General features: G+C 43.3%; 1 protein-coding gene across 15 annotated transcripts in view; it reads right to left on the bottom strand.

Moving 5' to 3' along the window:
- The window catches only part of tjp1b (tight junction protein 1b), a 78,239-nt gene that overhangs the window by 40,264 nt on the left and 16,681 nt on the right, over nucleotides 1-21,294 (bottom strand). For 14 of the 15 annotated variants that reach the window (XM_061676113.1, XM_061676115.1, XM_061676116.1 and 11 more), the window contains one exon: nucleotides 15,725-15,866. In XM_061676113.1, coding sequence (XP_061532097.1) covers nucleotides 15,725-15,866 — 142 coding nt within the window. Of the gene's footprint in view, nucleotides 1-1,209; nucleotides 1,440-15,724; nucleotides 15,867-21,294 lie in introns of those variants that run through there. The other variant, XM_061676124.1, reaches the window with a different exon arrangement.

The raw sequence follows: 21,294 nt of genomic DNA, 5'->3' as shown, positions 1-21,294 counted from the left end.
ATTATTGTTGTTATTTTGGGAGGGCAACACACCGGATACCACTGAGCTCTACTGGAAGGGATAGAGATAGTTAGAATAAGAGGCAGACATAGCCCCCAAACTACGATTCTTGTTAGGACAGAGCAGAGAGAATATAAAGAACAAACTTTCACCTATTGAGGGTGGGTCAGGAACCCGCGATAAAACTAGTCCACTGTCGTTGTGTTACTTTCAATAAACTAAGCACAGCTTTAACAAAAAGCAAAGGAGTCTCACGTGACAATACTGAAGCGTGTTAATTGAAATACGTCATAGTTAGTTGATAATGGCTAATATTTACTGAATAAGTAACGCTGACTGAAGAAGTTATTGAGTACAAAATCCCAAGTTTGGACAGACTTTCCAAAGGGCTAACCTGTAATGACGATTGCCAATATTCAACAGGTTGACGGCTGGTGTCGTTTGGTTCCGAACACAACATGACAACCGTGGGATGCTTTGCACTACGAGCGTCACCAAACACTGACGATGCAGCCACAACGTTCGCACAGTACGGCGGCTGCCTGAACAAGTAACGGAACTGGCAGAGAGACGAGCGTGTCGTCAGTCGAGTGCGGCTAACGAGCTAATGTTAGCAAACTGCTCGCTAGCAATGCCGGAAGACCCTCGTGAGCGTGACTGTACGACCACCAAAACAACGCGAGCACCCGCTCGACCTTCGCCCTTACGCTTTCAAGCTCAGCGTCATATTTCTGACTCGCCGCCTCAACTTAGTTATCACCCTCTCTTCGCATCACTAACGACGACGCATCCTAAACGCTTGCCCCCGTCTTCTTTACGTTGGTCATATCAAGCCCCCTTTTTCTGGCCGACATTTTGTGGTAGCAGCTAGGCTAGCTGCTCCTGGCTAACGGTCACCTGAGCGCTCCGACGGATGACAGCTTGATCGAAGGACATTTTATGGCAAACTAAAACAGTATCATGCGATACGTACACGTACAAGCTGCTGCCGTGTAGTTTTTGAACGATGCGGGTTAACCCGCTTAGCATAGCGCGTAAATGCAGTTTACTAGCACTGGAGTCGCTAAGTTACCTCCACTTGCACCGTTTTCGCTCGCTTGTACCCGCTGGGGGGCATTTTCATTCTATGTCCTCCTGCGGCAGGACCCCCACCACCCAAAAAAAAAAAACAAAAAAACAACAACAACTGATAAGTCCAGAAACATTCACCTTGGCAAAAACAACGGTCCGTGTGGCGTGCTTCTACACCCCCAAAAACCACCGAAAAGGAAAGGTCCTCCTGGTGTGGCTCCAGAGCAGCAGCAGCCGCCGCACTGCAATGGCAGGCAGGCAGGCAGGCAGTGGATGATGCCTTCCTTCCTTCCTTTCCACCCCCTCTGCGCGTACACTTCGGCTGCCTTGCCTGCCGCGGTGACAGTGACAGGTTCGCCTGGAACAAACCATTCGGGCCAGTCCACCGGGGGGGGGGGTGATGCAAGCGGGGATGCAGGCTGTCCACAACAGCTGCAGTACACAAAAGCAGTAGCGGCAACAGCAACACATTGCTATGACGACGTCTCCTTTTCGTTTAAAAAAACAACGATGTGGCGCTGCAATGGATGCGGCCGTGAAAACGTATTGGCTGGCCCCCGAATGCTGATATTTTTGCATAGTTTCCCCACTTTAATGTTTAAGCTCATCAAACAAATGTTATCAGACAAATATAACCCAAGTGAACTTAAAATGCTGTTTTTCATGAGTGATTGCATTTATTAAGGAAAAGAAACGATTCAAAGTTACCTGGCCCTGTGTGGAAAAAGTAATTACTCTCCTTGTTAAATCATGAATTGTGGCCATTTTCACCGATCACACCCAAGCCCGATTACCTCCAGACCTGTGCAATCGAGAAATCGCTTTAACCGAACCTGTCCCGATAAAATCAAGTCAGACAAAAATCTAAAAATGCCGCAACAAATTGACACGATCCAAAGCAATTCCAGAACAGTCGAGAAATAAAGTAATTGACATCTTATCAGTCTGGAAGGGTTACAAAAGCCATTTGTAAATCTTTAGGATTCCAGCGAACCGTACCATTGTCCTCACATGGAGAAAACATGGAACAGCGGTGAACCTTCCCAGGAGTGGCCGGCCAACAAAGATTAACCCGAGAGAACGGCAATGACTCATCTTGGAGGCCACGAAGTAACTCAGAACAACTGCTGAAGAACTGCAGGAACTCCCTTGCCTCAGTTAAGGTCAGCTCATGACACAATCATAAAGAAGAGACTGGGCAAAAATGGCAGCGTTCCGAGGCGAAAACCACTGCTGACCTAAAACAACATCTGAATACATGCCAAGACTTTTGGGAGAATATAATATGGACTGACAAGATGAGAGTTAAGTTTTTTGGAAGGTGTGTGTCTTGTTCGCTGATGCCGGTAACGCATCACTTGGTAGCACAGAAACATACACACTTTGTAACGCTGTACTCCAAAATTCCACCGTTTTCAGTAACGCGCTACTTTCTCTGGGAGAGTAATCAGACTACAGTTACATTTGAGTCATCAACATCTCTCACTAAGTACTGATTTGTGGGTTCTGGAGAACTGAAAAATCACAGTCCAGCCATTCAGTAGCATTTAACCATTCACACAAACCGCTGATTTCTCAATAAGTGGAAGAAAGCGATTGGGAGCGATTGTTGATTGCACACTGCACAGTGACGGTGCAGTACCATAAAAGTGCAAAGAAATGCACCACTTCGCTATTTGTATTTTCCTTTGTAAAACATTGTATTTGATTGTTGTTACTTTTTTATTTTACACATTAAGAATACAGTTTTACTGTCGTGTTAAGCGCACAACGCATGTTGGGTTAAACATTCATACCTAAATGCGGGGTCATAAATCGTCATACAATAAGGACTGACTCACTGAAGGACTTACAATACTTATCTTAAATAATATTTACAATGAAAAATGAGAACTTTCAACTTCATTGTAGTCCGGACTGTGAACTGGTTTGACGCGAACTGCCAGCCGGCTGCTCTTCCCATATATATGAACAAGAATGACTTCCTTATGACACAACTGCATATAGTACAGTATGTGCATCCTTAGGAAGAAAAACGTAATGCATAAAGAATGTGCTTTACTAAATGTGATAAGCTACGTTATATCGTAAACAGAGCGCTTATAAATTGGTGTATACGTGGAAGGAGAGCGTATATCGAGTTTGGCGTGATCTCATGCCAAAAGTGGCATGCTCTTTATTTGATCATGTAAACAAACATCTGTGGCATCTGCGCTTGGGCACCGTAACCAAGATAAACACTAATAGTATGCAATAAAGCATCGACATCTGATGATTTCTTATATGCTGGATGTACATAAATACTGAATGAAATCTATCTCGGTAAAACAAAGTTCAGGACTTTAAAAAAATTGTCTCCAACTAAATAAAGTTTTTGTTACGTATGTTTCCGATGCAGACTAATTTAGAAGTCATTTTACAAGCTGCATAAATCCATTTTAAATACATAGAGGATGGATGTAAAATTCACCCTACTGTTGCCGTGCTTAATACAGCTTCCCGTGTCGTGTACAGATTGAATCAATATACAGTGAAATGTAAATTGTGCAATGCACCAAACTTCCCTCTTTAAATCTGCATGTACTGGAGCGGTGCCTCCAGAAGTACTGTCTCCCCTTCTCTGCAGCACCCCCGTTGTGCCTTTATCACTATTGGAGATCGTCACCTCTACCTCTGGCATTAATGAGCATTGGGGGGGGGGGGGGATAGCTGCTGAATCTAATGCTGGGGGAGCACAGAGGTCCTGCAATGTTGCTGACGTAAGGAGACTTGCCGGAGACTCCACTGGAGGATAACAAGGAGCGAAGGGTGGGGGTGTCTTGGAGAGAGGAATGCGAGTTGGCCAAGGTCATTACAATTGGATAAACAAAGGAACTCTTATTGATAATCCTGTAGAGAAACAACATAGGATAAACACAAATAATATAATGTCCACGGTACAAAACAATTCATGTCTTTTGGCCTACACCTTTAAGTAGTTTTAATAGGCCGCTAAGAAGGATAGTGTCCCTGTGCAAGACCAATGGCTCAAAGTGATCATCTGTTATCATGCAGTATGGCTGAGGTATTGGAGCAGAAAGGCCCTCTGGAAATGCATGAAAGCAAACTTTCGAGAGTCTACAGCTTTGACGTGAGCTTAACGCTGCTTTATCTTCCGCTGTTGAAGCCCTTGAAATACCCTCTGCTAAAGCTACAGCAGTGTTTGCCTCACTGGCTCTGACAGCACAGAGGGACTTTCACATGCCGTGCAGCACAACAATGGTAGCCTCTCTCTTCATCACCGTTCAGATCTGAACCCAATCTTGCAGGGCCGAATCGCATGATGGAAAAGGAGCAAATTAGAAATTCTCAGCATGTTGGCTTTTTGAAAGCACTGCCCCTGATGGTGAATGTGACACCTCTCAGCTGCAAATGTCAAGAAAACGGCACCGCTAAGCAAATATTGGTGTGGCTACCTACAGTATGAGCTTTAATGGGCGCAGCTATCAAATAACATGGCTGTTCTTAAACATACCACTGAAATTAATGCATTTGCCCATTTGTAGCATCGTAGTAAAGACTTCGGAGTACAGTATATCAATGTAACCCCGTGCAGGTGGGCTCCGGCCCGAGTTCAGCAGTGTTTTACCGTGATTTCTCTGTTGTCCTTGCTCAGTATCTGACCTCTTGCATGAAAATTACCCTGGAGGCTTGACACGCAGCCTGTAACTTCAGGACAGAAATTCTTTCCTCAAGCCTTCATAATGCATCCCACGCTGAGAAACAGACAAGGGCCCAAGATCTAGGAAGCATAAGCTACCTTGTAAAGTCAGCAGTAAAAAAAAAAAAAAAAAAAAAGCACTTATCAAACAGTGCCTCGCCTCTGTGGGTAGGCAGATGAACCGTGCCCTTGGTGTTGAGGGCGAACAGCGGTAAAAATGCAGCAGAAACACATCTCAATTTGGTGGCCTGCAGCCTTTCCATCATTCCAAGTCCATCAAATATTGGATTTACAAGCGTTTCAGCGTCCCACACACCAAAAATGAAATACACCTTTCAATAACATTTAGATTAGAATACAGCTGCACAATTAATACCCTTTTCTTGATATACCGGGAGAACATGTTAAATTGGATTATGACACAATGAGTATTGTGTTGTCAACTAATTTACTGATTTTGGGGGATTTTCAAAGCTATAATAATAATAGTAGGCATGCTCAGTTACCGCGGCACTGACTTGTGTTTGGTTTTATTGTTATATATTTAGGACCTGGGCCGCAAGTGTTTTTTCTTTTAATCCCCAAATTTCTGTAATTACGGGTTTACAATTGTGTGAGCACTGGTTACAAGAGGAACTGAGGAAGTAAGGATTCAATATATAATTGTGTTACAAAATGTGATTCACAGTTGATCATACTAAATAATGTCTGGTAAAGGTCATGTAAAGCGAACACTATTAAAAAAAACAACAAAAAACTAAATGACAAAGCACAAATCCAGATTTACTGACTAAGACATTTCAAAGCTAAATCCAGAAGCAATGCGCTTGGAGAACACACACAATTTCAGCATTTTCTGAGATGAGACCCATAATCTCCCCCCCACCCCCCCGTGAAAGCAATAGCTGAGAGCTCAGACTGATCAGGTGACTCTGGATAACCTCACATCGCCAGCCTGAGTATCATGTGACACCAGGCTCTGCTGTGAGCGCAGACATCCCAAATAAATCTCTGGGGATCCGACCACAGCCTCACGTACAATAGCAAAGAAGCAATCACCCAAAGTACGTTGATCCTCGCTAAGCTAATAAAGACGACCAATTCCAATCAGTTAATGTCAATGCATGTGTGGCAGCGAGGTCTTCAGAAAGCGTATGAAAGGGTTGCATTGAGTTGGTTTGATTCTGAACACATCAACAACCGACGCGCCGCTGAGCGCAGCATTCAACATGACGCTCAATTCCTTGGGGGAATAACAAAAGCAACAATTGAATTGGGATTTAAGTGACAGCAATAAATGTTGATTATATACTGTATATTCACTAACTTCAATTACTCTGAGACCCTCGCCAAGGAAGACTCACTGGGAAGACTCCAACAAGCTAGTGTTTTTAAACAGCACTGCGATGGCCGTGATGTTGACGACTGCTTCAATTGTGAATAAAGTGGCTTTGATTTGATTATTTATTCTTGTTTCCATGGAAAATGCCTCACTTTGGGGGTAAAGACGGATCAGCAGTATTGTGGCAGGCGGTGGTGAGTAATAAGGATAGTAAAGCAGAAGAAAAGACAAATGTATAGCAGGAAGAAGGAACAATGAGTTGGCAAAAAAATGTAGACTTACTAATAATTTATGAATCCAAACTTCCTGCCCAGAACCTACAGTAGAAATTCCTCTTTCTTGACACTTTACACCCATTTGATTGAAAATGAATTACATCCCGCTAGGCACTAACGTGCCTTTTTAACGTCATGTGAAATGGAATACTGTAACCCAAATGCTTCGAAATAACCTCGTTTTCTATATGACATCCCCTGTGCCATTTGGACATCTATGTGTGCGCCTGTGCATCTAGCAAGTAAAACTCTGCCCTCTGCAGGTCTTCCGCTGATATTTAAACTGTGCTTGGGGGCCTGCCCGTGTCAAGCCCTGCAAGAGAAAATGTATATGAAGATAGACTGCTGGGAAAACAAGCATGAAACAGAGTGAAGGGGATGTGCGTGACTTCAACACGGTTCGCAATGAAGGCTGTGTGAACCAATGCAGGGAGACTTAGCAAGGAGTCGGGCTGCCTTACCCGCAGGTCTGCCGGGATGGAAGTTCCTGACTCCAAACAGCATATGGTTGCCTCCCTGGGCATCAATACACATGCACACATGTCCAGCGACACACGCTGCATGATGCACGCACTCAGTAGCAACAAACCAGACATGCTGGAAAACGCACAGCATGAACAGACCTCCACACACACACACACACACACACACACACACACACAAACACACACCCTTCTTTCATTCATTGAGATGAAGATGTAAGAAACATGACATTCAAAAAAATATATATATTATCTGTTTGGGTCATTTGAAGCACAAATTGTGCTCTATTGTCACAGAGTAAATCTGACATTTGTGTGAGAATAGATTTGGATGCAACCATGACAAAATAAATAAATAAATAAATAAAACCTGTGTATGCCCTGCGATTGGCTGGCGACCAGTTCAGGGTGTACCCCAGCTCTCGCCCGAAGATAGCTGGGATGGGCTCCAGCACGCCCGCGACCCGTGTGAGGATAAGCGGGATGGAAAATGAATGAATGAATCTATATGTGTCCTTATTCTCATGACCTTCTTCCTTGGCTGGGATAATAGGTTCCAAATATGGTTTCTGGCCAAATAAATCGCTGCTGTCCTTAGCTTTGCTATTTTAAAGACATTTTCTATCCTAGCCGACAAAGTAAAACACAAAAACAGTAAATCTGAAAGAAATTTAATTGTATTTTTTTTAAATCTGATGATGGCCTTTTGCAAAGTACAGCATTATACATCATATTCTTAAGAATATGAGCCTTTAAACTATCGGGTTTGCTTTTATGACATTATATGACATATATATTTAATTTAATAGATTGGTTGTCAAGCAAACGGAAAATGTTTTGGCTTGTGAGTTCTTTATTTCACTACAGTGAAGAGTTCGTGTCATGGTAATCAATCAACCCACACAGTGCAATCAACAGAGCATCTCTCACTGAGAGCATCAAGTGCGGTGATTGATTAGGTCGTCTTAGGATAATCGTCCTAGTGCTTCATTTTTCATGCTTGACTTGCCCACCACGGCCACCATCTTCATTCCCCAAAACATTACATCATCCAGCTTCTCGTCCTTCACTTGACCCCACACACTCGAGTGATCAAACAGAGGGAAATAACATCAACGAGCACTTATTGAAAATCCCAAATCATAACAAGAGGTTGTTGTGAGACATAAATAGATCCCTGCTTGTGTAGGCAATGGAACATATTACGTGATGTTGGTTTAGTGCTGCATTTTCACCAATCTGTGGCTGCTGATGGCGCTTACTGTCCAGCTCTGCCTTATTGTTATAAATCATCCGTGTAAGGCAATACAGTTGTTGGGATTTATGTGGTTTCTTGTCTTCTTTCATATAATGATTTGTTGTATATGAGGAACACAATCCTGACCGTAAAAAAACAATTAGGAAGCACGCATTTTTCTCCAATCTCCCCCTGACAAGGGAAGGGTCCTCCTGATATAATCCTCCTGCTTAATCCTTCAAGGAATAAACGGAGATTCCTGTCCTGGGGGAAAGAGTTTCAGAAACCATCTGAAATTTCTACATTTATTCAATAATTCAAAGTAACTCATTGGCTGTGCAATAACTATTTAAGCAGTCTACGTACAAGGAAAACGACAGCAAGTCTGACATATGACTCCTTAGAGTCCAGGTGTGTGAGGGCAGTGGAGACGGCATCATTGGTTGACCGGTTGGATGCAAACTGGAAGGGGTCCGGGGGGGGGGGGGCGAGGACTTTATGTGGTGCATGACTAGCCGCTCGAAGCACTTCATCAAGACAGGAGTGAGCGCTACCGGTCGGTAATCATTGGGGCAGGACGGAGACGACTTCTTCGGTACCGGAATGATGGTGGTGGCTTTGAAGCGCGTGGGGACAACACCCTGACTCAAGGAGGTGTAAAAGATGTCCGTGAAGACATCTGTGAGCTCGGCTGCACAGTTCCTCAGAACACGACCAGGTACGTTATCTGGGCCCGGGGCTTTTCGTGTGTCGATCCTGTCGAGGGATCTTTTCACGCTGCCAGGTGAGCGTCAGCACTCGGTCATCGGGAGGGGGTGGAGTCTTGTGCGCAGGGGTGCTGTTGTGTGCCTCAAGGTGAGCAAAGAAGTCATTTAGCTGATTTAGCAGGGAGGTGGAGCTGTCGCAGGTCTGTGGTGAGGATCTACAGTCCGTAATGGTCTGAATATCACGCCACATACCCCTGGTGTCACCGCTGTCACTGAAGCGGTGGGCGATCTTCCTGGAGTACTCCCTCTTGGCCTCCCTGATGCCACGGGACAGATTGGCCCTGGCTGTCCTTAGGCCCTCCTCATGCCTAGATCTTAAAGCCGCGTTGCGGACCTTCAGTAGTCTGTGGACCTCCCCCGACAGCCGTGTCTTCTGATTAGCACGGACAGTGACGGACTTAGTGATGGTGACATCATCCATGCACTTGCCGATGCAGGCAGTAACAGTCTCCGTGTACTCCTGAATGCCTGTGATGGAGTTGTAGGCGGCAACCTGTTTGAACACGGTCCAGTTTGTGGTGACAAAACAGTCTTGAAGTGCCCCAAGGGACCCTTCGGGCCACACTCGTACCTGTTTCCTAACTGGTTGGGAGACTTTAACCAGTGGCCTGTAAGATGGCTTTAGCATAACAGCGACATGGTCTGAGCCGCCGAGGTGGGGGAGGGGAAGGGCCTTGTAGGCTCCTCTCAGGGGGGTCAAAACAATGCCCAGAGTGTTATTTCCCTGTGTTGGAAAGTCAATGTTTGAGTAGAGTTTAGGAAACACAGCCTTGGGGTCAGCATTGTTAAAGTCCCCAAGCTAGGATGAGGAAAGCACCTGGGTGGGCCGCCAGCTGTTCACTGATATGATGGTATAGCTCGTTTAGCGCCTCACTCCTGTTATTGGAGGAATATAGACTGCCACAAGCAGTGTGCCACTCAATTCCCTCGGTATATCAAACGGCCGGCACTGGAAGCAGTGCAGCCAAGAGAAACGCGGCGAAATGAAGAGAATAGACTGTTCTGAATAAATGAATACGATTTCATTTTGGAAAGAAAATATATATCATTCAGGTTTTAAACGCGGGTCAGTACTTCGATAGAGTTTAGGCCAGCAGAGAAGGACCTGTTGGCCCTGACCGACGACAACCGTCTAGCGATCGATGCGAACTAGAACTAGCAGACATTCCGACAGCTTCTTCCCTCTTGCAATCAACTTCTTAAACAGCTAGCCTACAATTCGTTTGCAACATGCTTCCAATTTTTTTTGTTGTCACATTTCTGTCGGGCCAATTATACATTACTCGTGCACTCACTGTAGTAGTCTCGCCACGCTGCACTGCAGCGTTCCCTCGCCACTTCGCGCTTCACGTTTTGCGGGTTTTTCCAAAATATTCAGCAAAAAAAAAAAAAAAAAAAAAATTCATCGAAAAATAAAAATGAAAACAATACAGCCATATCAGCAGGCATATTGCAGAAAGACCCGTTGTTTCATGTTGATGCACGAGTGAGGTTTCTCTGCATCCCAAACAAAGAGATGAGTTGACTCAGAGGCTTTGGACGTGCCTGTACTGTACTGTACATGCCACGGGCACTCATACAAGGCGCGTGATTGGTTCCCGGCGCGACATTGACCAATGAGAACACGAGTGGATTTCAAATATGTAAAGTATCAATACTGTTTACATATTTGAAACATTCTGGTACCCACATACACATACAAGAAAATTCCTGGGGGGGGGGGGGGGGGGGGGGCAAATCCTACTTCGGGGTTTTTCACCTTTCGCAGGGGGTTCTGCGATCACTGTATTTGCATATCTGCTGTTGACCAATACTGCCCCACTTGCACACTGACTGAGGAGTATCTGCAACATTTGCACAATCAACATTGTCCCAGATTATTATCAATGTCTTTATGTCTCAAAAGTGTTCTCTGTCAATTGTTGTCGTACTAAAGCGGATCCAACAAATTCCTTGTGTGTCTTTTGGACATACTTGCCAAATCAAGATGATTCTGATTCTGAACTGCGTTCGCACCAATGGACAATTTAGAATCTCCAGTTAAAGGTGAAGTTTGCAGTTTTCAAACTGCTAGCAAGATTTGAATGTAGCCTCACTTCAGTCTCGCCCCCCCCCCTCCCGCATCTCTGACCAAAGTGTGCCCGCATGTGTGTGCATGGCAAATGATTGCTCTCTCTTCAGTCATGTCTTCTGTATCTAAAGTCTCTGATAGGCTGTTCCTGTGCCAGTGGGACACATTTTTAAATAATAATTGAAATCAGATCATTTTAAAAACAGATCATTTGAATAATATTATCCTGTCTGGTCATACAGACAGATTTAACATGTATGACAAAATCTGCATTTTTTTTTTTTAAACTGCAAACTCCAACTTTACCCTAAAATGCATCTTTTTGTAATGTGGGAGAAAGCCGGAGTATCTGGAGAAAACATGAAAATTCCCTGTCCAGGAAGAATGCAGCTGACATTTGAACCTCAAACCTCAGAACTGTGAGGCAGACTATCCACTATACCACTTTTATGATTCAATCTGTAGAAATATTTGAATATATAACGTAAAGCGAGAAAAACAACTGCTGCCGACGGGGCCTTATCCATCTAGCCACCATTGCATTAACCTCTTGCATGGAAAGGTAAGAGTGCCATAAAGTCAACATATTGCGACAGGACGGATGGTATTGTATGAACACGGAGTGCCTCCGGTGACCTGCCATATGTCCCATTGGAGGACACACAATGGACAGGCCTCGCCCCTGAGTCGTAGCCTCCAGAAACGTGCGCAACATCTGCCGTCCCCTCCGAGCAGCCTGCGTTATCAAACACGCAACCTTTGCATGCATCACGGATGGCCGACTCTGCCTATTTATTTTTTTTTTAACATACAGACCCTCCAACCATCCCTCTGTGTTCAAGGGGGGAAAAAAACAAAAACAACACACATCCATTCTGTGACGCTTCTCACGCAACAGTCCTGCTCCACCTAGAGACAATCATGTGCTCCTCCAATCACAGAATCTTCCCTGGCCCCCTCCCTCTCTCCCACCTTTCAATAAGGCCTCCTACTGATAAATCTCTCACTCCCACCCCGCCGGTGCTCCCAGCTCCTCCACCTCGCTTTCCACGCCGTGTCTCACTAAGGCTCGCCCTCATGCAGCTTCATCACATGGGACAACCTCGCTCCGACAGGCCCTGAATATGCAGATCGGCTCGTTCAGCTGCAGCCGCACTCCCCGCAAATGCATTTGCAGCACTTTCTGACTCTGACTGAGTGGCGAAGTAATGCTTACACTGGGCCTTTTTTTGCCGGTAATTTAAAGGGGATTGCTTCATCTGACCATTGCAGCGACGACGCATTTACAGGAGGGCGGTTGGGCCAGGCATGAGTAACAAAAGACCACGACAAAGTTAAAACGTACGGTGCTAACTTGAGATACGAGTTTTTACGAGATAGAGCCGTCTTTTGGACGATTTCTTTTTTTTTTGCTTTGGCTTGACAGCAAAAACCTTAGATATGAGTGCTATAACGTGGCAGTGAACTCAACTCACTTCACAACAAGCAACAGTTTGGCAGATAGTAAACATCTCTTCAAAAAAGAGGCTTAAGCTACTTAATGCCACTCCCAGTTGAAGTTTATTGTCGAACTAAACAAACAAAGAGAATTACTTGTGAATTTAAAACAACCACATAACTTTGCCTCAGGAAAGTCTGCGAGGCAAACGATGCAAAACGCCATAGACGGACCGACGAACAGCATCTATGTGGTGTTTTTATTTGAATGAATGAATGAATGAACGATCCATCCATTCTCTGAACCGCTTATCCCCATTGAGTCACTTCCATGTTCTTGCTATATATTGTTTTCTAAAGTGCAATATTATATTATAGTGCTATTTTCCTTTTGAAACACAAACTACTATTTTTGTTGTTGTTTGATGAGGCTGGAATAGATTTATAATAATGAATTTAAAATCATTCATAACCATTCATTTCAATGTGGAAAGATGATTTGAGATACGAGTGTTTTGAGCATGGTGACAGAATGAATTCAACGCACATCTCAAGGCATCACTGTCGCTACTAATCCTGATGTGTCGTCCATTCAATTTTCAGATTATCTCTGCAACTCACCTGGCTAAAGCGACTCTATAGCTTTGCCAAAAACAACCCAATGAAATAAATATAATCAGCACATGCAGAATCATAACAAAAAATATGTAAGAGAAACAAAATCAGGAATGTAAATTCTCTAGCGATTCATGGGGAATTAGGAGAAAGTGGTCATGTAAGTGCATTCCAGAAAGAAGCATAGAACAATTTAGATGCATTTCCCTCAAGCACCCGATAGCGCAGTTGTAACATTTCGAAATTGCCCAAATAACTGCGAATACAAAGGCTTCTGGTGCATAAATGACGGTGGTTTCCCTCTCTGATGTTTTTTTTCTGCAGCCGCAGCATTCAAATCTGATTTAAGCGCTCAGCGAACAGGCGCGCCGCCTGCCAACGCCAATGACAGCGGGAGTGGGCCAAGTGCCAAAAATCCTCTCCCGACGACCAAGAAACAAAACTCCGAATAAAAAGATGGCAATCGATAGGAAGTATTCAACTACCACTGATTGATTCCCGCCTCACATTCCCAAACAAAACATTCACCAGCCTAATTCAAAACACTCCAGCGGGTCATCTAGCGGCTCGGCTTCAGGTCTGTGTTGTGACAGGAAGCTTGTCGAGCTCAGCATCCCGCAGTCTCGTCACTCACTGCGAGGCGGACCGCTTCTTCCGTCAGCTGCATTTGACTTTGGGAACATCGGCAGCTTTTTCTTCTCAGTGTGCACGCACACACAGACGCGCACGCGCACGCGCACGGAGCCAGGACTGAGAAATAAACAGAGGAAAGAAAAAAAAAAATGGTTTCTCAACCATTGTGTTCAAATATCTGTTGCTTAAAGTTTTTTTTTTTTTTTTTTGGGGGGTGGGGGGTGGAAATCGCGACCATCAAAGCTAACCATTTTGCGTTAGCGTTAAACTAGCAGACTTTAAGACAGTTACTGTTATGCTGTTTAGTTTAACATTAAACTTCAGGTGGGAGTGATAATAAACAGCTTGAAGCGTCTTTTTTGATGAATTATTTACTATTTGCCCAACTGCTGATTTCATTTTGTTTTTTTGTGTGGTTTTTTTTTTTTACATATGTCAGATTTCCAGTGCTGGTAATACTTCCACTGTTTTAACTAAATCAACATGTCAGAGAGCAGATTTAAGCTCTGGGGCCGTTACACACACATCACACCACCACTAAGCTTTACAGGGAAGGGACGATAAACATTCAAAGTGGTATTACAAATACTGTAACATTTTTGCAAAGCACAATCTCTCCAAACACAGTTTTAAGCATTTTTTTTTTTGCTGAATACTGGTTTTAATCTTTTATCTTACAGTCATTGAAATCCCCAAAGGCCTCAACACTATTGCCGACCAATGCTGATATCAATAATTCAAGCAGCTCCGTTTTTTCTCCTTCTTTTTTTCTGTACTTTAATGAGGTGGAGCATTGAGCGGAATTCACTGTTAGTGGAGTTGCAACCCCAAATCCCCCCCCCCCCCCCCCACCCCCCCGAAGCTTACACCTTTCACCATGTATGCTTCCATCTGGCAAAAAACAAGGAAGTACATTGACATCTAGATTAAAACACTTACATTTTTTTTTAAATGTAAATCAATGTTGTGTGCATGTTGACCAGCACGGTCTGCTGGGACAAAACAAAACAAAGAAACGTCAATATGTATTTGAAATCCCCGCAGATTAAAACATAAAATGTAGAGTGTTATTATTGTTTGTTTGTTTGCACAATGTTTTGGGGGGAAATATTTGATAGCACAATATATAATCACGCATTTAAAAATGTGTAGGTCTATTTAGAGTGCACTGCCTAATGTTTCTACCATCACAATTAGTGTCCAGTTTTCTGTTCTCTGGGTGCAAAGACATTGGACTTTTATAGTGGAGTGTGTTAAATTAAAGATAAGTAGTGGGTGCAATAATTTTGACTTTTACTTTACTACTAAAAAAGAATGATTTTTAGGATGCCGCCATACTTGAAGAATGTAGCTGTAACGGTTTCTTTTACACTTTTGTTCGAAAGTGTTGCCGTGGAAATACGGCAACTGGTAGCACAGGCGATGCTGTTACGCCAGCAAAGATCAAATCTTCGGATAGAGTTGATAGCAACAACTCAGTTTGGTACCGAAAAATATCCCTGTCTGTTTCTGTCACGATCCTTTGAATTTGGCAACTGTAGCTTCAAACACAAAACGAGAGATCAATGAGGTCAAGAATGTTTGATGCATTTAACTGCAAATGACACAAAAATGATGATTATTTTTGGTATTGTATTTAATATTGCTGTAGGACCAGCCCCTACAACAGGGTTTGCCAAACATATGATATCATATGATATCATGTCTATAATAATATAGCAGTATCACAATATAGCAATATTTACTGATTTAGTTGAATGCAATTAACCCATCCCTCCATTTTTCTTTTTTTTTTTTTTTTTTTTTTTTCTTTTTTCACTGTGGACCCTGAAATACAACATATACAAACTAACGATAAAGGACATAACAGGTGGTTATTTATTACAAATATAAATACACCGCGTACATTTGGGTCAGCCCACTCCAAAGTTTCCATGTCAGCAATGCAAAAAAACAACAACTCCAAAACAGAATACTTTTTATGTTGCAGTTAATGCGATTTGTTCTATTTCAATCCAAGTGGCGACAAGATGTTGAATTCCTTTCTTGTAGTTGTGATAGATGGCTTTTAAAAGTGCAGCTTAGTTTACTTACATTGGAGTCCAGGAGGTCGATGCTGTCCAGGCTCTTGCTCCTGTGAATTCGGCCCTTAATGCGGCGCAGCGACGGCTTGCCCTGAACGGTGCTCACAGAGGAGGCGGCTGTGACAGAGCCGGCGGTCGGGCTGGGGTGTATCCTGAGGTCAGCGGGACAAACAAAAACAACAGCCCTCCGTCAGAGCGCGACAAAAGCAATCCAGTACATTCGTAGCACAGCAGGACAAGTCGCCTTAAGGCGCGAGAAAGGGAAGATTCATTCTCGCTTGTCCAAAGGCCACGGTGCCCCCGCCCCCCACCACCATGCTGGTTAAACTGACATTTAAAATATATCTATAGCTGGATTTAACGTCACAAAGGTTCCCTGTCAGAAAACACTGTAGCTTCACACACAGAGGGCAACGGCACCTAAGTTAACCGAAGTGAGGCTGCGTCACGGTCAGAAGACTCTAGTGGTACACTTGGTTGGCCCATCATCAATATTCCCAGAAAATGTTTCACCCTTCGAAAACGACCTTCTCCTCGAATCGAGAGCAGCGCTGCAGGAGACCCCTCACCTTGCCCCAAACCTTCGGACCTCACTTTTTGCCGACTGCACCTGCCAGGCACTTAATTACTTCTGCCAAGGACAACGGAAGACAATCTGGCTCCAGGATTTTCTTTTAAAACGGTACCGTCGTCCTCCTCGAACCAGCAGGAGGCCTTCTTCCCTTTTGGCCTCTTCTTTACCCCCCCCCCCCCCCCTCCGTTCGAGCACTATGCAAGTTAAGAAAAGAGGAAAACTATTTTGTTTGTCGAGAAGTTCCTTTTCCCGTTGTGCCAAGTTATCAAAAGGGCTGTTGTATATAATTGAAAATAAACATTACTTTTGACTTTTGTGCCTACTGTAAGTACTTGTATTGAAGTGCAGGAGTACTTCTACTGTCTTTTCTTTTCTTTTTTAACTTCCCACGTATCTGTGCTTAGGTACAGAGCGCGACACTCCTCCCTACCTTAGATTCTAATTGTAGGTTATGGTGAATATTATATGTGAGTGACTGAAGACCAGTCCAGGGTGCACCCCGTCTCTCGCCCACAGTCAGCTGGGATAGGTTCCCGTTTACCTGTCACCTTAATGAGGACAACGGCAATAGAAAATGGATGGATGGATGAGGATGAATATCATAGGCTTGAATGGCTTTGTTGTAGAGAGTGCGGATTTGGCCTGTGAGACCAATAGGTGACCGGGTTTAGACCAGCAACAGACCATGGAAACTGGGATGGTGGGTGGAGAGATGCCAACAAGGTCATGCATCTTTATCTTTTGCATCTTTCTCGAGTATGCTTTGACAGGACTGATGGAATAAACTCTCCACTCATATAGCGCCTTCACAGCAACTGCAACCATCGCAAAGTGTTCTACACAAAAGAATACGAAAACTAAATCTTCCGTTTCCAGTCAAAATACACTCTAGATCCCTTCACATTGGGCACTTTGCATACAGGACCCAGATAGCACACATACGTGGTTCCGATGTCAGCCCCACATAAAAGGTTCCATCGCTACAATGGGGCGGGGAGACCGTTTGCTTATTGCTAATATGTCGAAGAGACGTCGGCATTTGATCGGAAATCCCCACCACGCGACCTCTGAACGATTAAAGCTGTAGCGCCAGCCAGGTTAGCCTCCTCATATGGCTTTAAATATGCGGCCTTTTTCCCCACTCATGTCGGACCGTTTCAATTGCAATGCGATGTCTGTGGTTTGACTCATTCACCGGACCGTTTAGCTCCTTACAGGAAGGTACGTCTGTGCCATCATCACCGCACGGAACGGCACGAGCACAACAAAGGTTGCTTCGATACGTTTCACTTTTCCATCGTGAAAAACCATACTGGCATTCAAAAATAGCAACCTTGTTTGTAACGAAGACCCAGACGTCGGTGAAGAAACTTTATTGACAGATCTCAAGCAAAAGGCAAGAGAACAACACAATGAATAACAATAAAGGAACATTGATAAATCAAATAAATCAAATAAAATCAGCACCTGATTCCTCCTCGGACACCCTGAAGGGGGGAAAAAAAAAAAAAAAAAAGAAAATCTAGTGAGCATGTCACTTCAATATCTCACGTCATCGTGTAAGTTTCATTATTTCAACCACGTGTGTCAAACTCAGTGCAACAATAGGAACTATTGTTTGCGTCCGTGTTGACACGCAGAGTTGTTTTTGGAGCGACATCCCCTGTTAGACCGAGTTGAATGCAACACATACGCCGAACTATTATCAAAGTCAATAATAACCGGGTTGGGTTAAAACAGTACAAAGTTTGTCCTTGTGTGTATACAGAATGAGATAGTCCAACAGCATCGACATTCTCCGCTCAACAAAAAATGCGGCGGCTGGAAACACGCTGCCGACGAACATGCGAAAACTGCAAGAAAACTACAACTACAGAAACAGTCCGCGCCAGGTTTACACGACGCACAATGAACATTAAATGATCCAAAAATAAAAAATGAAAAGCTATCAGTGTCATAATATCCATTAGTGACTTCTGCACGAGGCCCAGAGAAGCTTGCAGGAGTTGGAGACTCAGCATGAGAAATTATAAGGGAAAGGAATTAATAGAGATGGAGCAAAGACAACATCGCTTTCCCTTTTCTCATGAATTCAATATTGCCTGGAGGCAGATAAGGTGCTCACTGGATGGAAAAGCCGTTGTGCAGTCAAATACGGTCGACCGAAGACCGTTCTCCGAAACAAAATTGCAAACATTAGCGATGAGAAAAAGCTGCCTGGACTCTGTCTCAGCCCTGGAGCCGTCCTGTGCGTTCACAAACTCCTTTTCTAGATGTCGATTTGGAAAAAGCAGAATGTTACATAGTTCAACAACTGGCTCCACTCAGATGTAATGTGCTAGGGAAAGACTCGCCCCTCGTCATTTGATGAACTCTTCTTGATCAAAACAAACTGGAGCTAATTATTTCCACGGGTTACAACAGAGTGCATACAAATGTGACATTTATGCTCCCTTAGCTACATTTGGAACTACAGGGTGCTTGGAAAGTAACTCCCTAAGTTATTTCTGAACTATAATTCTAATCATGGAACATACACAGAAAAACTACGAAAACTATTACAACATATGAATAAATTATAAGTCTTTTAAAATCGGGAGTCACCATTCAATCACCCTGTATATCCTATGCATGAGGGTAAAAAAAAAATGATGACAACATGATGGAAAAATAGATAGATAGATATTGGATTTGAGAACATTTTGCATCATCATAGGTAGAAGATTGCGATCAAACATCTGATGTTAGTTGGTATATGCATCAATCATCAATCCTTTTTGCCAATTAAGTCATCTGAGAGACACTCCCCCCCTTGCCACACTTTGTAATATCACTTAAAGCCCGCTAACGTTCCATCAACAAAATGTATCGTACTGCTAAGTATAATTCCTGGATCTGCGCTGCAATTTGGGCGCCTTCAGAATGCGACGGCTTCCTCCATTAGTCACGCTCTGCCCCATTAAAAAAAAAAAAAAAAAAAATCAAGCTGCCAGCTAGTTTTTGTATAATCCTGCTGACAGTCAGACAAACAAAGTGAAGGAAATGCTAAATCTAATCTCTTTGGCGGAGGTAATTAGTTATTTTAATATAGCTTAATATCTTTTTCCACTGTGATGTCACGTCAGTGGGATTTAATGTCTGTGATGTTGTAACCCAAAAAATCAGTCAGTAGGATTTTTTATTTTTTCATTTTTTTGGAGGTGCATGACACAGGACATTTAAACACTCACACCAGAACGCTGGACAAAAGTACTCGGAAACCTCCAGAGTCGTACAATGTGAGTTTGCTTAATTCCCCGCAACGACCACTGCATATTCTTCGGCTCTTTTCTCGATCACGCTTTCAAAACAAAAAGCGTCACGAAAAGCCCCAAAAGGCCAAAGAAAGGCGGCCTATCGAGGCGCACTGATGCTTCATGAGAAGTGCCGATGTCGCATACGATGACGTTAAACTGCAAAAACCCAGACAGATATCTAACGTTAACTTCCCAATTTAGCTCACTGATAGCGGGTCCATTATTAATTACGCTTCATGCCGGTTACGCGTTCAATTGAAAAGACAATACAGCAAAAGACAATGAGGAAACTGTTTTTGGAAGCATGGAATAATGTGATTGTGAATGTGCTGGTACAGCTAACTAACACAAGTGCAGATAATGAGTGCAAAGTGGCTTATGGGAAAATACTGTATATACTGAACAAAAATACAAATGCTAGTAACTAGTGAGTAAAACAGAAAATACAAATGTGGAAATTCAGATCTTGCTGAATAATATTACTTAATGTAAAACATAATAAATCAAATCTTTGTAAAATTGTTTCTACTTGTTAAACCGCACTATACTGTAGGCTCACCAGGCAGATTACAAAAACAGGAACAAGGCTTGACTGGGTATAAAAAGTATACACACCCCCTGTTCAAATGCCAGGGCTTTGCGTGGTAAAATAATTTTGACCAAGATAAATTATTTCAAAACTTTTTCTACCATTAATGTGACAGAGAATTTGTACAACTCAACTGATTGAGTTTTGTATCTTCTTGAGAGCGAAGGTGAAAATAAACAACTGAAATAAACTTGAATGTGATTGACTTGGACTTGACGTTTAACTTGCTGCCTTCTTGAGCCAGGTCACCATTGCAAAAGAGAAAAATAAAGCTTGAAAAAAAAAACAAAAAAAACATCTGGTTGCTCTAGGACACACTCCCATTTATAACTGCCATGTGGCTGTGTTCAGAAATAACCGATGACATTCAAACTCATGTTCAGTGGTCCACACACACCTGCCACCAGTTACATTTGTAAGTGAAACACAACAACAACAACAACAACACATGTACAGCGCCTTACAGAAACATTATTTGCTTTATCCACTAAAATGACTGAATGCAGAAGCTGTCTGCTGACCAGACTTATTGATAGCGTGTGTGTGTGTTTTGTGTGTGTGAGAGAGAGAGAGAGAGAACAGAACGTTTCGCAATGAGTTTTCTCAAGTTAGAAGTGGGCTTAAATATTCAAGTTTGGGCAGTGACAAAACTACGCTGCATATTGTAGCTGTTGTTTTTCGTAGCCTGTAATGTAAACGCGAGTCGCGCGCGGCTGTCACGGCTCACTTTGATTGGCCCGCGAAGCCCAATAGAAGACTTTGTGTGTGGACATGAGACTTTCTTTCTGTCGTCTGAACGGTGAACATGAGTCAAACATCACTGTGTTTGACTCATCACGGCGGATTGGAGCAACGGCGCCCGACGCGGAAGTCGAAAAGACATTTCTAATAATAGATCGCGCGCGCGCAGTTAAAATAAATGAAAGTGGTATGTAGATTTCTTCCGTTTCTTCTTAACATAAATACCCAAGTAGAAGTAAAAAGGATGCTACATGAAAACTACTCTGACAAGTACAATGTATCCAAAATGTTAGGTAGTGTGTTACTACCCACCTCTGCTTATAACTTGCACATGCCGTATATGACTTCTTCCCCCAACGCTGTCAAAAAGTACTTGATAT

The sequence above is a fragment of the Phycodurus eques genome, chromosome 5 (genome assembly GCF_024500275.1).
Source record: "Phycodurus eques isolate BA_2022a chromosome 5, UOR_Pequ_1.1, whole genome shotgun sequence".
Classification (NCBI taxonomy): domain Eukaryota; kingdom Metazoa; phylum Chordata; class Actinopteri; order Syngnathiformes; family Syngnathidae; genus Phycodurus; species Phycodurus eques.
The sequence above is the reverse complement of the archived record's forward strand: the minus strand, read 5'-3'. Positions and strand labels throughout refer to the sequence as shown.